This window comes from Aspergillus udagawae, assembly GCF_001078395.1.
Source record: "Aspergillus udagawae IFM 46973 DNA, scaffold_8, whole genome shotgun sequence".
Classification (NCBI taxonomy): Eukaryota; Fungi; Ascomycota; class Eurotiomycetes; order Eurotiales; family Aspergillaceae; genus Aspergillus; species Aspergillus udagawae.
Window position 1 is genome coordinate 1,187,866 of NW_025091271.1, and position 12,985 is coordinate 1,200,850.

Below are 12,985 nucleotides of genomic sequence, written 5' to 3' on the forward strand. Positions count from 1 at the left end.
GGTCAGCCCTGCGTCTTGCGAGAAATAACTGCGATGACCCCAGGGGCCAGGTGATGATGGTAGAAGAAGCACCTGAGGCTGTGCTGCGTGTACTCCGTAGTTCGCATAGTCTCCCCTCGGCTTCGCTTCCCCAACTCTGCTGCCACCAAGAAGACGATTCATACAATAATACATCGAAAATAAAAACAAAAAAACAATCATCATAATATTGCTAAATGTTTCTCGCTCTTTGACCTTAGAAGATCCTGGTTACAGGACACGGCTATGATTGCTTTTTGAACCCTCACTAATTTCGACTCCAATTAGGATCTTGCAAGAGAACAGTCCCAATTCAGTGATGAGACAGAGAGATGAACGTCCCGACGTTCACTCGGGGTGCTGTAGATGCCGCTCATTGATATTCAGCACAAACAATACGACTGATGGCATATCAATGCTGACAAAGACCCTCAGTCGGTGTCATATTGACCCATATATATCATGCTGACAACCTTCGACAGTCGAATGTATACAATACGCCGGACCACAACAGGTGGACGGATTTTATTCTAATCAACACGCTTTCTGTTATGCTCATGACTTTCGACTCTCGTGGGTTGGTTTTGATAATGAAAGACAGCCAAATCGGGGAACTCGGGGCTTTCCTTTGTTCCTGAATGTTACCGTGTTTCTGAACAATTGGGAATAAACTGCGACCAACCGAAATAGTGTAGACGAAGGTCTACCTTACCTAGGGACCGACCATCTAGCATGCATTCAGTTCTTGTCTACTGTGTCTCTTTGTCCTTGAATCACTGGACTTTCGAAAGTCTAATGTGTTACGCATCCATGAAAGAAACACCCTTTTAGGCATCTGTTGCCCGGACCTTGGACGGACCTTGGATGAAGGGTTCTTTGTTGCCCTAAATATTCGACATGCCCTCTGTCCTTGCTGGCCATCGAGAAGAATTACATATATACAATGCTCTATCGAATGACAAGATTGACTTGCATCGTTCAACCATTGATCAGCCATACCAACTTGTCCTATAGAACCCCTGCTGTTTGTTGAAGAAATAATGGTCCTCGGTCTTCATCCTCCTTCAGATCCCAGAAAAGCCCGGGCATGGTGGACGGAAGTTTTCCTGTCCCATCCGCCTCGTGAGGTGGTTGACGCACCGGAGTTCCCGCCCAGGCCGGACGAGTTCCAAATGATCGACTGGGCGCCATATGTGGAATTGAAAGATGCAAAACTAGCACGCATCTTGTGGGATCGTCCCACTCAAAAACTCCGACAGTACTTGGACAGCCTAGGCCAGCACCCTTTTCCTCGGCCTCCTGATGACGACGATACAAGGCCAATGCAGCACACCGAAGGACTCGCCTTAGAGGTGTACGAGCTTCTCCTTTTGGAGCACATGTACCCCATTGCAGAGTCCGAATGGCAAGCTAAATGGACACAGATGGGGATGGACCAGGCGAAGTGGCGACTCGATGATATCTTGAAAGACTGGGGGCATATGCCTAATACCGGTCCCATCCTTATTCAAGGCAAGGATGTAATGACTTCCCGCCAATTGACAGTCGCAACATTGAAGCAGGAGCTTAGGGACCGAAACCAAGTCCAAACCGGGACTTCGCAAGTCTTGCGCCAGCGTCTTTACGACTATGAGCGAAAGTCTCTCGCACTCTTTTCCAGGAGCGACCTCGGACATTGGAAGATATCTACAGGGAAGCCGCGGGGCTGGAGGATTTATCCGGGCGATGAGCTGAACCCGTTGGACATGTACACTTGGGCCATTAAACTCAGCCCATACAACCCTACATACTGGGTCAGCCGTGCCTATTGCCACTACCAACAGGCCTTCTTTGACCTTGCGATTGGAGATGCCTACCGAGCCCAGCTTCTCTGCGAGGTGCTTGTCGATGCTCGGTGCAGAAACCGTCAACCCGGGCTTTACCCCCGAATCTGGCACGCGATCTCTCAACATATCCTGGCAGGGATGTACAGTGAGACAGAAGCCGTCCCCCCAGAGGTGGAGAAAATGCGCCAACCTAACGGAATTAACTACTTCATCCCAACCCTTCGGAAGGCACTCCATAACATCATCAGCCTCAGTCTCGCTGCGCTTCAAGCCCGAGAGGATTGCAAGGCCATGGAGAAATACCTCCCTCAAAGGGTTATCATGCCGGACCGCGATAGACGACCTTTTGAAAGACGTCACGAGGTAATGGAGTCTTATTTCGAGCAGGCTCACAATGACAAGGAGGTGAAAAAGCTTTGGTTTCACGAGTCCCGGGCAGGACAGGTTTCTACAGAAAGGCTATATCCGTACGAATCGAGTGACAAACATCGGACCGATCAAGATTTCCTCGATGAATTGAACCAAAGACTCTTCGGAAACAATCAAGCCCTCCCTTGGAGGAAATGCAAGGTCAAATCGGTTGAGCGCCTCAAGCCAGCAAGGAATTCCGCCACCGCGCTAGGGGTGTTTGCTACCGAAAAAATCAAGAAAGGACAGATGATTCTCGTGGAGGAGCCGGCAATGCGGGGACATCTCGGCGTGAGCAGGCTGCCATTGGATCGGTGTGAATACAGCGCAAGAACACCACGATGCGACAACTGTTACAAAGAGCTTGATGCCGCGTGGCCGGAAGAGGACCAAGAACGGATCAGGAAGGTCAAAGCCGGACAGGACAAGGCCGCATGCAAATGCATTCTACTCGATGGGAAAGAAGCTATACCGCTAAGCTACTGTCCTCCAGGTCCTGGGCCCAAGACATGCTCCGAGATTGCGCGGAAGCTTTATCACTTTCGGGCCTGTGGGAAAAACTGGAAATGGCTGCATGATGCTATGCGCCCATACATGATGCAATGGGGTAATCATAAAGATTATCATTACTTTAGTCACACGAATGAAGTCCATGGAACATTGCTGAGCCTTCTCCTCAGGGAAGTGTTTGACATCACACTCGAGAGGCGCGAAAGGTTTCAAGACCCAAACCTCATGGCGCATGAGATTGACGAACTTTTGATCCTTGAGGATAACTTGGACCACACTGATGAGAAAGTAGCATTTCCGTTCACATTGGCTGCCAATATCCAGGTTCCATTCGACATTCTCATGCAGCTGGGCGTGGACATATTTGCCGACTTTTCGTTCGACACCTGGGTCATTCAAATCGTATTAAGGAAACTGCTGATCAACGCGATTCCATGGGTTAATGTACCGGCCCTGAAGATGAGCAAAGCGCCAGCCAAGATGATTGTTAGGCGCAAGGAGATTGACGACCCGGAAAAGCAACGAGAAATGACTAAAGAGGGGGAAAGCTTTGAAAGCTATGACCCGTCATTTCGAGCGTTGTATCTCTATCCGGGTTTCAGCTTGTTCAATCATGCCTGCCCAGAAAAGCATAACGCACAGTGGGGGTTAGATTTCGGCGGCGTCCCAAATCGTGTATTTGTATGGGCAAAAGAAGATATTCCCAAGGGAAAGGAAATTCTCATTTCCTACACTGAGTCGCCCATGACGGAAAAGGGTATGCTCAGGCAGCTTGGTCGACAATGCGCTTGTGACGGTGAACATGAGGACGAGTCGAGCGATGAGGACGATGCTCCGCCGCAGCCTCCCCAGTACCCGCCGCTGAGCGCGGCACCTCGTGAGCCGACTCCAGATACCAGTCCCGATCCGAGTCAGGGTGCTTCTACGAGGGCACTCGGGACCCAGACGAAACCTATCAGGGCGCAGGTGGACGGAGCAGATGACGACAGGGAGGAGTTTGTAGCCAGAGAGCAACTTTCACTTCCCGGAGCCACTGGGGCCGAAGGGCAGTTTGACTGGGAGTTGGAGCATTATATGGCAACAAGGAAGCGCCCGTACCGCGGGGAATGGGCAGAGAGTGGATATCACAAGCGTCAACACTTCGATTCCTAGAAGAAGCTCCGCAGAAGTAGCACCAGAGCTCAAACAGAGCTACTTCACCAGCTTCGTACACATTGGCAGGATGACCTCAGGTACGTCTTTTGCCAGAGAGTCGAGCGGGGACTGTTCATCTTGGGGGGCATCAGATTCGGTGCATACCTTGTGTTTCTGTTGTTTGCGGTGGGTGAATTTTCTATATAATTTTGTGATGACCTTGCATGAAGCTGCTTGATTCAGTTTGTTTTCTATCACCATTGTGATTGCTATTTGTTCACAGTTTGGGGTTGGCTGATGAGGAGGAGCCTTCGATTATAATCTCTGGAGCTTTTCTGGTTTTCAATGCAAATGAAGACTTGTGCTGTTGGTAGTACTCATCGAACGCCACGGTTGCACAAGTTTCAATCTGCCTGGTATCGCCGGAAGAGCCTACGTGAGATCGGTGTGTCTATCATCAAAGGTAAAAGCGAAGAATTCCTGATGTCGCCCAAGATATCATGACAAGATGCGTACCATCAGATTGAAGAAGGGAAGTCGATTGTCTCTTTTTGAAGATTCCATTATAGCATACAGAGACACAAGAAACCTAACACATCCAGTAAAGTACATATATTCTAACGAAAAGCCGAACCCCATCCTTTATAGCACAGCACAATGGACGGGAATTCAAATGCCACAAAAGGTTTATACATAGAGCCGCACCAACCCAACCAGCGCAGCTCTAGATGAATAAACGACGTTGCCTGGAGTCGTTTAGGCCATCACTCTGAGCCGTCTCCCCAGCTTTTCTAATTCTCCGACAACGCCACCTCCGGCCAAGCTCCACTTCTCCCCAACCCACTCGTCATTGATGTTTTCCCGCAGAAGTCCACTGCGTGCGAAGTATTCCAGGAAGCCTCGAGCCTCATCCCTTGTAAGGCCGCCAAGAGTCTGAAGCTCCAGAGCACCCTCCTTAGCAGAGGCGGGTTTAGGAGACTCGAATGCGTCAAGGACGCGCTTGTCAACTTTGCTGTAGGGATCGGCCTGAGGAAATTCGGGAGCGGAAGGACTAATGCCAGCCTGGCGCGCTGCTGCCTGCTTGAGAGCAACTTCGAAACTGTAGATAGTAGGATTGTTGGAAGCGGAAGTGGCATAGAGCAGCATGCCTCCATTCGGAAGGGTAGGCTGACCAGCACCGGGCTTCAACAGCGACAGGAAGTGTCTTACGAAGACAAGATCATGAGCATGAATGGGCTCAAAGTCAGCACTTCGGTATTCAGTGTCCCTCATCCAGTGTGCCAGGCCATCCACAGTAGCAAGAATGGGAGGGCGAGGCTTGAAGGCCTTCTCGTGGCCGGGAGACGCAGAAGTTGCAGTAAGTTCAGCCCACAGCGCCTCAAAGACGGGCCAGGCGACAGCAGGATCGTTAATGCCAAGAGTAGCAAGCTCTGCCAGGCTCATGCTGGGTTTCACAGCCGAGCCGAGAGCTGGATGCGCCCGAGAAACCTTGAGCCCCGACAAGACCTCCTCGTTCGCTTTGACCGTACGGGACAAGAGGGCGGCTGTTATTTCATTCTGGACATATAGATTGGGGACTTCGTCAGAGAGAGGTGCGTAGCCAGTGTGTGCGGTGACCAGGTCCTGGGCTAAAATGTTCTGTAAGTCCACGTACACCAACAAAGCCATCAAGCAGATAGAAGATCAGGGTATAGGTAAACAGGGTCGTAACATACGTTCAGGAACAGTAAACACGACCCACTTCTTGGTAAACGCCATGGCCATGGCTTGCAGCAGATGCACACTCTTTCCCGTTCCTCGCACACCAGTAACGATCTTCTTGATCACCTTGCCCTTGTCTTCCCCTTCACCCGAGATCATGTCAAATTGTCTTCCCAGCTCCACAGTCTCCCGTCTTACCACCGTGCCGGGGCGGCGGAATATCGACCAGCCCTGTTTGGGCTTGAAAGCCTGCACAGCTCTTAACGGATCGATCAGTGGCAGGGGCAGACCTAGGACCGTTCCGCGAAGGCGTGAATCCACCATCGTCTCTTCTGTGAGGTCCTGCATGCCCTCTACCTCAAGAGCGTTCGGGTTACTGAGAACGATGCGTTTCCGGAGCGCTTTGCGTTCTCCAACAGGCGGCGGACGGGGCCTGTCAACGGGCTTCTTCTTCTTCATCTTGGCAGACTTTGCCTGGCGGTACTTGGGTGGACCATCAAGACTGGCTTTCTTCTTTGTCGGGTTTGCATATTGCACTGGTGATGAGTGAAATGCCGCTACTCTGGGTGTTGCCAACGACGGTGGTAGAAGAGCTCGAGTCGTCGGACGAAGCCGCGTCAAGCAGCTCCAGCAGAAAGAGGAAACCATTGCGACACACTGGCGCAGAGGCCAGCGCTAACCGGTCAATGGAGACTGCTGAAACGTTGGAAGAAGAGGGAGAAAGGCTGCTGCCGTTGATTGTCCGAGTGTATCAATTCCAATGCGGTTGGGATCTCGGAGCAACATTTTCGAACTTCTCCTGTTACTATTTAGGGCTTAGCGTAGTGGCCGTTCTAAGCGTGGAACCCGGCCATGGGTTAAAGCGGCCTCCCAAAATTTATTCCGCAACTTTTTTTTTGGGCCACTCCAATCGGGAATAATACTGGTCCATAATAATCGTCTACATTTCGCATTTTCCACCTCACGGGTATAATATCGCCGTTCTTCAGAATCGGCATCTGTACCCTTATCACGATGACCGAAGTCGAAATGGCGACCGCTGCGTCTGAGGCTAAGCCCAAACCCGAGAGACTGTGAGTACAATGCCCATGGACAAGCCAGTAACCGCCTCACTGCAGCTGCTGATTCTTTCGATCCCCTAGCCCTGTCACAGTCACGAAACACACGCCGTACACTTTCGACTTGGGCTATCTGATGGCCAATGATCCTAACCCCCTTGAACTCTCCCGCTCAGAGCCCTTGAACGTCTCTCTGAAGTCCATCGCGCGAGACGGCACCCAGTCCCTCCTCAACCAGCTCCTCACTACCTGCCCGATTACGTCTTCTGCACAGAATGGTGTCCTCCTCACCCTCCCTCCCCCAGCGACTGTACTCCCACGACACAAGCCCCTACCCACACCCAAGCCACCTACCAAGTGGGAGCTGTTCGCTCGCAAGAAGGGTATTGGCAAGTATAGCAGCAAACCCGGCGCTGCGTTGGCAGACAAGGAGCGCCGCAAGAAGCTGGTCTATGACGAAGAGAAGGGTGAATGGGTACCTCGATGGGGCTACAAGGGCAAAAACAAGTCGGATGATGAGTGGCTGGTAGAGGTCAAGGAGAAGGACTGGAAGAAGGAAGAAGAGGCGGCAGCTAAGGGTAGTTCGATCCGTGGCTTGTCGCGTGCCGACCGCAAGGAGAGAATACGCCGCAACGAGAGGAAGATGAGATCTAATGAGCGGAGATCCCGCAAGTCCGGTGGTGGATGAGCAAGTAAACACTATCCGGATGCACTAGACGAAGATCTGATTTTCGTTCGTTGTTCTTCTTTTATGTGTCTCAAACGCTGGGCTTGGCCAAACAAAAGCAGGAGTTCGGATTGGAGTCGCCGGTCTTTCTATTGTTTATATCACGTTTACGGATTTTCACTGTTGGACCAAACAAAACAAGATCAGATTAATGCATACCCCGATCATTTGGGATCTCAAATGCAAAACTACACGTTGGGACCATTCACCTTCGTTTTGGCTTTGTACTTAAGTTGACGCATAAGAGTTCCGTTGGGATATTTTACAATAAGAAGCTGATAGAGGCACACAAACGGCGCACAAACAAGTAAAGAATGACGGCGTAAGGGGTATGCATGCAACGGAAATAAGAAACATCGAGAAAAAGCTCCGAGCTGGGAATCAAATGGCAAAAGAAGAGTAAATGTGACGTTTCAAGTACATGTACGCAAAACAATCAGGCCACCAGGATACTGCACGTTAGCTGAGGCAATTTGTACAACCAAAAAATTGTATGAAAAATCCATAACCCAACTCCGAGGGCGCCGATCTATGCACTTCTTTCGCAAAGTACCACATTTGAGATGAGAAAAAGGATGTGATGAGTGCACCGGAGAAAATGTTGGATTCGATAATTCTTCCGCGACTGTGTGCGGAGAAAAGAGAAACCAAGATGGCGAAGCAGGGAGAATCACGAATCGCAAGCAGGATCTTGGAAAATGTCAAGTCAATGTACAACCACAAGAAGATTAGTTTGACATCGGATCCAGTCCGTGTCTTAAGCAGGATGCTTTCTGAAAGGGGCAAGAAGAACGCATCGGAGAATTTTGGAAAGAGGACGGTTGATGTAGCTTGAGAGTTGTCAGGCCAGCAGTGTCAACAACGGCTAACTTCACCAAATATTGACCTGAGCGGAGAATCAAGGTCATATCTGAATCGGAGACAAGGGGGGCCCGAGCTCGGGAAGCTGGGAGATGCTCCTTGTGTGTGTAGTCTCAATCTGTTTGGGCTTCTGTTTCCGGTTCTTGGCAGTCTCAGGACGGTACGTTGGTTCATCCTCGGCAGCTGCTTGACTGCTGCCGGAAGAAGATATGGCTCTTTCGTTAGCATCCGAGTAAGGTGGAGAAGAGTGATCAACAGCTCCCGACTTCGAAGATGGGGCTTTTTCCTTTTCGTCCATCTCCCTTTCAATCTGCAGATACTCTTTCTCGGTCCAGCAACCCTGCCAGCAATTCTTCCAGTCGCATACGAGGAAATGAAAGCAAAAGGCGTCAATCTTCATGCAAGGCTGGAAACAAATGCAGAGATTCCGATAATCCATCTTGTTCTGATCGACATACGAGTGAAGGAGATTGAGGTGGCAGGTGATTGCAAAGAGAAGGTAGTAGTTGTAGGGTGGCAGTTTCGAAAGCTCATCCTTCAGCAACTGCGGGGCGGTAGTTGCGCCCTCGCATTTCTCAGCAATCATGGCCTGGGTTTCCTTCGGGAAAAGTTCGTCGGGTAGCTCCCGTAGCCAAGCCTTAAACATAGATCCAATTGTATTGATGTCATAAAGATCTGGCTCGTCAAAAAGATTGATATCGAGTTCTGCGCAGTTAGCGATAAGAGACATGACAGCTTATCCAGCCCAGCTTACCTGTATCAAACCGCCGTTGCCAATGCTTTACTTCTTTACCACTACCGGGTACGCGGTAAAGTCCTTCTTCCTCGCAGCCCTTGTAATTGAGATAGCTGATGTGATGTTAGTAAAAATGAGGCCCAACTCGATCGGATGGCAACTCACTCGATGCAACGATATGGCAACGCAGGCATCCAAAACTCAGTCTTGTCTCGGCAGTCTTCCAGCTTCTTTGCTATGCGTGTTCGTCTGGCCTGCTCGATAAGAGGGAGGTTGATGACAGAGCAGACATAATTATCATCGTTGAGTAATTCACGTTCGTTTGTGCTTCCGCTCCTGGTAATCTTCCCAAAGAATCCTTTTCCTGCCTTTCCAAGTCTGTCTGCAGCTCCACTGGAAGACTGTTTGAGGTTGTTAAACAGCGCAGCAGAGGCACCTGACACCTGACTTAGTGAAGCAGAGGGCACCATTGAGCCGACATGATTTCTTTCTTTCCGAGCCTGAACACTGCCTGGCTCTCCGGCGCGGTCGACGGCATAGGCACGCACTGCAGCATTCCCGGCTCCCTTGAAGCCGCGGTCTTGTCGGGACGTAGCTGTTTTGGGGGTCATATCCGCCTCCTGCTTGTTGCTTTCCTCAAGCTTCATTAAGGTCGCTGACGGACGCCGATTGGCTATTCTGTTTAACGCGGAGTCGTCCAGCCTAATGGAGCGAGAACGCGACAAGATATTGGCAAAGCGCGGCTTGTTCTTCTTCGCAGGATTTCCGGCCTCAAGGTCGTTGCCAACCTTTTTGGTCTCTAGCGTTTGAGGATTCTTGCTTTCGACCGTATCACCGTCTATCAGCACTGCCATTAGTATTAATAGAAACTAAAACGCATTAAATTGTATGAAGCGAGACGCTTACTATTTTCCTGTTGAGCTGCGCGCTCGATTGTACCAGGAAGATCTGGCGTCGACTCGTACGATTTGGAAGCAATCTGTGTTCTGCGATCCCGAGAACTGCCCCGGCTCTTGGGCTTGTCACTTGAACTTCCCGAACCGTCTGAGCGCTGGGCTCTGTGTGCAGTTTTCGGCGCCTTGAGGTTTGCAAAGAAAGAGCGTGACGGTTCGCGACTGTGCTTGGGAGAATCCCTTGGTGAAGGAGGATATGGAGGAATGGCTGTGAAACCGGGAGTTGTGGGTTCCGCCGATTGAGCAGAGGAGAGTGGGTAAGTAGGACTGCTCGACTTGCTATTGGACTCTTGTGTTACAGGGCGGATGGTCGCTCCCTTGAAGAACGGCGAGCTGGATGACGATTTGGGAGAACGGGGTGTCAGGGGACTAGCTCTGTCGGAGCTTTGGCCACCGGGCGAAAGTGGAGAAGAGTTCTTCGAATTCGCCTGTAGAGTGAAGGAGCTTAGATCTAAATTGGGCACGGCGGACTGTCTCGAAGGCATTCTTAGACGTGCGTCGTTCGCCGGGTAATTCACCTGAAGGAATATCGCGGGAAAACACGTCAGGGCGGGAAAAGTGATATATCAAGTGCCCACTGGATGTGCAAGCTCTATGAGGGGAATCTAATCGACTACTGCGCAACAGCATGGATCAGCACAAATTGCGAGACTTTGACCAACAGGTAAATCACAGGGAGCTGACACATGAGTAAACAGCCCCAGGCTTATGGACTTACCCGTCTGACACTTTTCCAGTCGTCTAGATGATGAACCAAATTCGACTTTCCTTCAAGAAATGTCCGAGAGGAAAGGGCGCCAGAGAGACAGTTTTCTGAGATCACTGTGATGGAAGTATTGGAACGGAACCAGCCTTTCCAGTACTTCTTTCGATGCTCGGATGGTCACTATCGGTTCGGATCGCCGTTGAAGGGGTAATATGGTTCGGGGGTTGAGATCTGTCAAGAAGTCGCACGACCATTAGTGAGATGGTCAGGAGCAAACCTGGCTGTATGAATAACGAAGAGATAAAAAGTATGTAGGATGATGTCTTTCACCGCAAGGAGCATGGCTGAATGTAGGGGTCTCAGAATGAATCAAGGCGAGCTATAAATAAAGCTGACATTGACATAATCTGAACCCCTTGATAACCATTGATGAAGCGCATCCTTCCAGGAAAGGGATCATCACAAGAGACAGTGGGAGTCTGGCCTGAATTTGCTCAACAAAGACACCATTCTGACCTACCAAAGTGCGTCACCCCTCATACTCTTGAAAGCTCTCTGCCCAGGCCTATTCTCTGTGGCTTTCCATCAATCGCAGTTAAAGACGGGTGATCCACGAAATCGTTGCCCACGATGTTATAGGCACTGATTATTGAACGAATGTACGCTTGATTAATGCCTTGAAAATTTTGTGTATGTTTGTGGGATTTTTTTTTCCCCTTGTGGAATCGAGGGGCGGTCGGTGAAGAGAGTACAAAGCGACGCGCGACAGTTTCCAAGTGGCTCGATATGAATGAAGGACCGTCAAAGAGAAGTGGAAGAATCCCGATAGGAGTTACAATTCTTCCAAAAGCAAAAACGAAAGAAAAAGTCGCTATGAATGGGTAGAATGGATGGTCTTGTGTAAGTAGGGGCTTACAGTAGTAAGGTAGCAATAGCAGTAGTATGGAGCAGGAGGGACACAAGAGGATGGATGGGTCCCGCACAGACTGGAGTACGGAGTAGTAGACAAACTAAGTATCTAATAGATATCTTGTAGTTAGTGTCGCTCGCTGACTTGCTCGACGCAGCGACGACACATTCCTCGAGTCCTTGACAGGCGCTAGTTAGATAAGACAACAACAATAATAATGCAAGCGCGGCTGTGTGTTAAGCTAAGAAAAGGGGGAGAATTAGTGGCGATTGAAGATGGCAGCGAATTGGAAATTGCTCTATGGATCTATAAATGTCTAGTGGACACTTCAGGTGCCGCCTCTTTTTTTGGAGTACGTGCTTGTCAGAGCATTGAATAATAATATTCAATCTGGATCATATTCTTGCAGTAATCGTCATGGAGATTTGGATCCAGACAAATAAAGCATATTCCCTAGAAGGAGATCATCTGTGTCCGTGGCTGGTTTGATGACGCTATGTCATGGTGATGCCAATCCTCGATTAAATGGCAGAAGGACGCTGATGATCAACATTTAACACAATGGTACAGGGTACAATGGAGTTGTCTCAGGCAGTATTCATGCTTCTGTGATACGACGACCACTATGGATGGAACCTTACTCTCATGATTCTTTTCTCTACTGAATTCTGAAGCAATATGGAGTACTCAGCTATTGAGCGTCTATTCTTGTACTGTAAGATCCTCCCAGACTTCCTACCAACTTCGCTTTTTGTTTACTTCAGGGGATTTATACAGGCACCAAACAGCCTACCGCCGGGCAGAGCCACTGGTCCTCACACCGAAATCTAAATTCCCAGTGGTCAAAGAATTGGCTCTGACAGTTGGAGCCTTGGGCGGGCTGATGTAGACTCCGGTTCAGGGCATGCGATTGGGTCAATGGATTGGTCAACCGAATATTGCCGGAGGGTCGAGTTGACTCATTTTGCCGAATCACCAGGTTGCATTCAATATCAGAAGGGCGGAATGGATGGCTACCTAAGGTACCTGGCGGCTAGTAAATTAAGTTGGTATCGCCCAGCATTAACTTGTTATCCAAAATTTTTTTTTTTTTTGATTTATGAAAGGGGGAGTTATCATCAGCATAGTTTATACACGCAAGAGAGTACGTAGTCTGTTTTTTCAACCTGACCTTAGCTATGCATCACCAGAATAGAATGTGTACCATGGTACTCCGTCGTGGCTCCTGTTTATCATACAAATGCGTAACCACGGGTCAAAGAGATCATTGATACAACCAGTGGGTCACGATCAAAAAAGTAATCATACCAGAGGTACCTAATGTCTCAAGTCTCACTTCTCACCAGAGTCTGGTGTCTTCAGTCTCTACCAATCTACTGTCTACTATTCATCTGCCGTTTGTAAACGTAAGGACACTTCCATTACCCCACTGGATTC

General features: G+C 49.6%; 4 protein-coding genes across 4 annotated transcripts; 2 read left to right on the forward strand and 2 right to left on the reverse strand.

The window, feature by feature from the left end:
- Positions 1-1,058: 1,058 nt before the first annotated feature.
- Aud_009893 (uncharacterized protein) lies at positions 1,059-3,914 on the forward strand (the record flags this gene model as incomplete). Its single annotated transcript, XM_043294737.1, has 1 exon — positions 1,059-3,914. The coding sequence occupies one exon, from the start codon at positions 1,059-1,061 to the stop codon at positions 3,912-3,914; it is 2,856 nt and encodes a 951-aa protein (XP_043150672.1).
- Positions 3,915-4,652: 738 nt separating this feature from the next.
- Aud_009894 (mitochondrial 37S ribosomal protein mS29) lies at positions 4,653-6,245 on the reverse strand (the record flags this gene model as incomplete). The annotated part of the gene is made up of 2 exons (XM_043294738.1): positions 4,653-5,524; positions 5,612-6,245. 2 exons carry the CDS (start codon positions 6,243-6,245, stop codon positions 4,653-4,655), a joined length of 1,506 nt encoding a protein of 501 aa, XP_043150673.1.
- Positions 6,246-6,611: 366 nt separating this feature from the next.
- On the forward strand, positions 6,612-7,343 carry Aud_009895 (ribosome biogenesis protein RRS1; the record flags this gene model as incomplete). Its single annotated transcript, XM_043294739.1, has 2 exons — positions 6,612-6,670; positions 6,740-7,343. 2 exons carry the CDS (start codon positions 6,612-6,614, stop codon positions 7,341-7,343), a joined length of 663 nt encoding a protein of 220 aa, XP_043150674.1.
- Positions 7,344-8,286: 943 nt separating this feature from the next.
- Aud_009896 (putative Rho GTPase activator (Bem2)) lies at positions 8,287-10,417 on the reverse strand (the record flags this gene model as incomplete). The annotated part of the gene is made up of 4 exons (XM_043294740.1): positions 8,287-8,948; positions 8,998-9,092; positions 9,145-9,826; positions 9,886-10,417. The coding sequence occupies 4 exons, from the start codon at positions 10,415-10,417 to the stop codon at positions 8,287-8,289; spliced, it is 1,971 nt and encodes a 656-aa protein (XP_043150675.1).
- Positions 10,418-12,985: the final 2,568 nt, after the last annotated feature.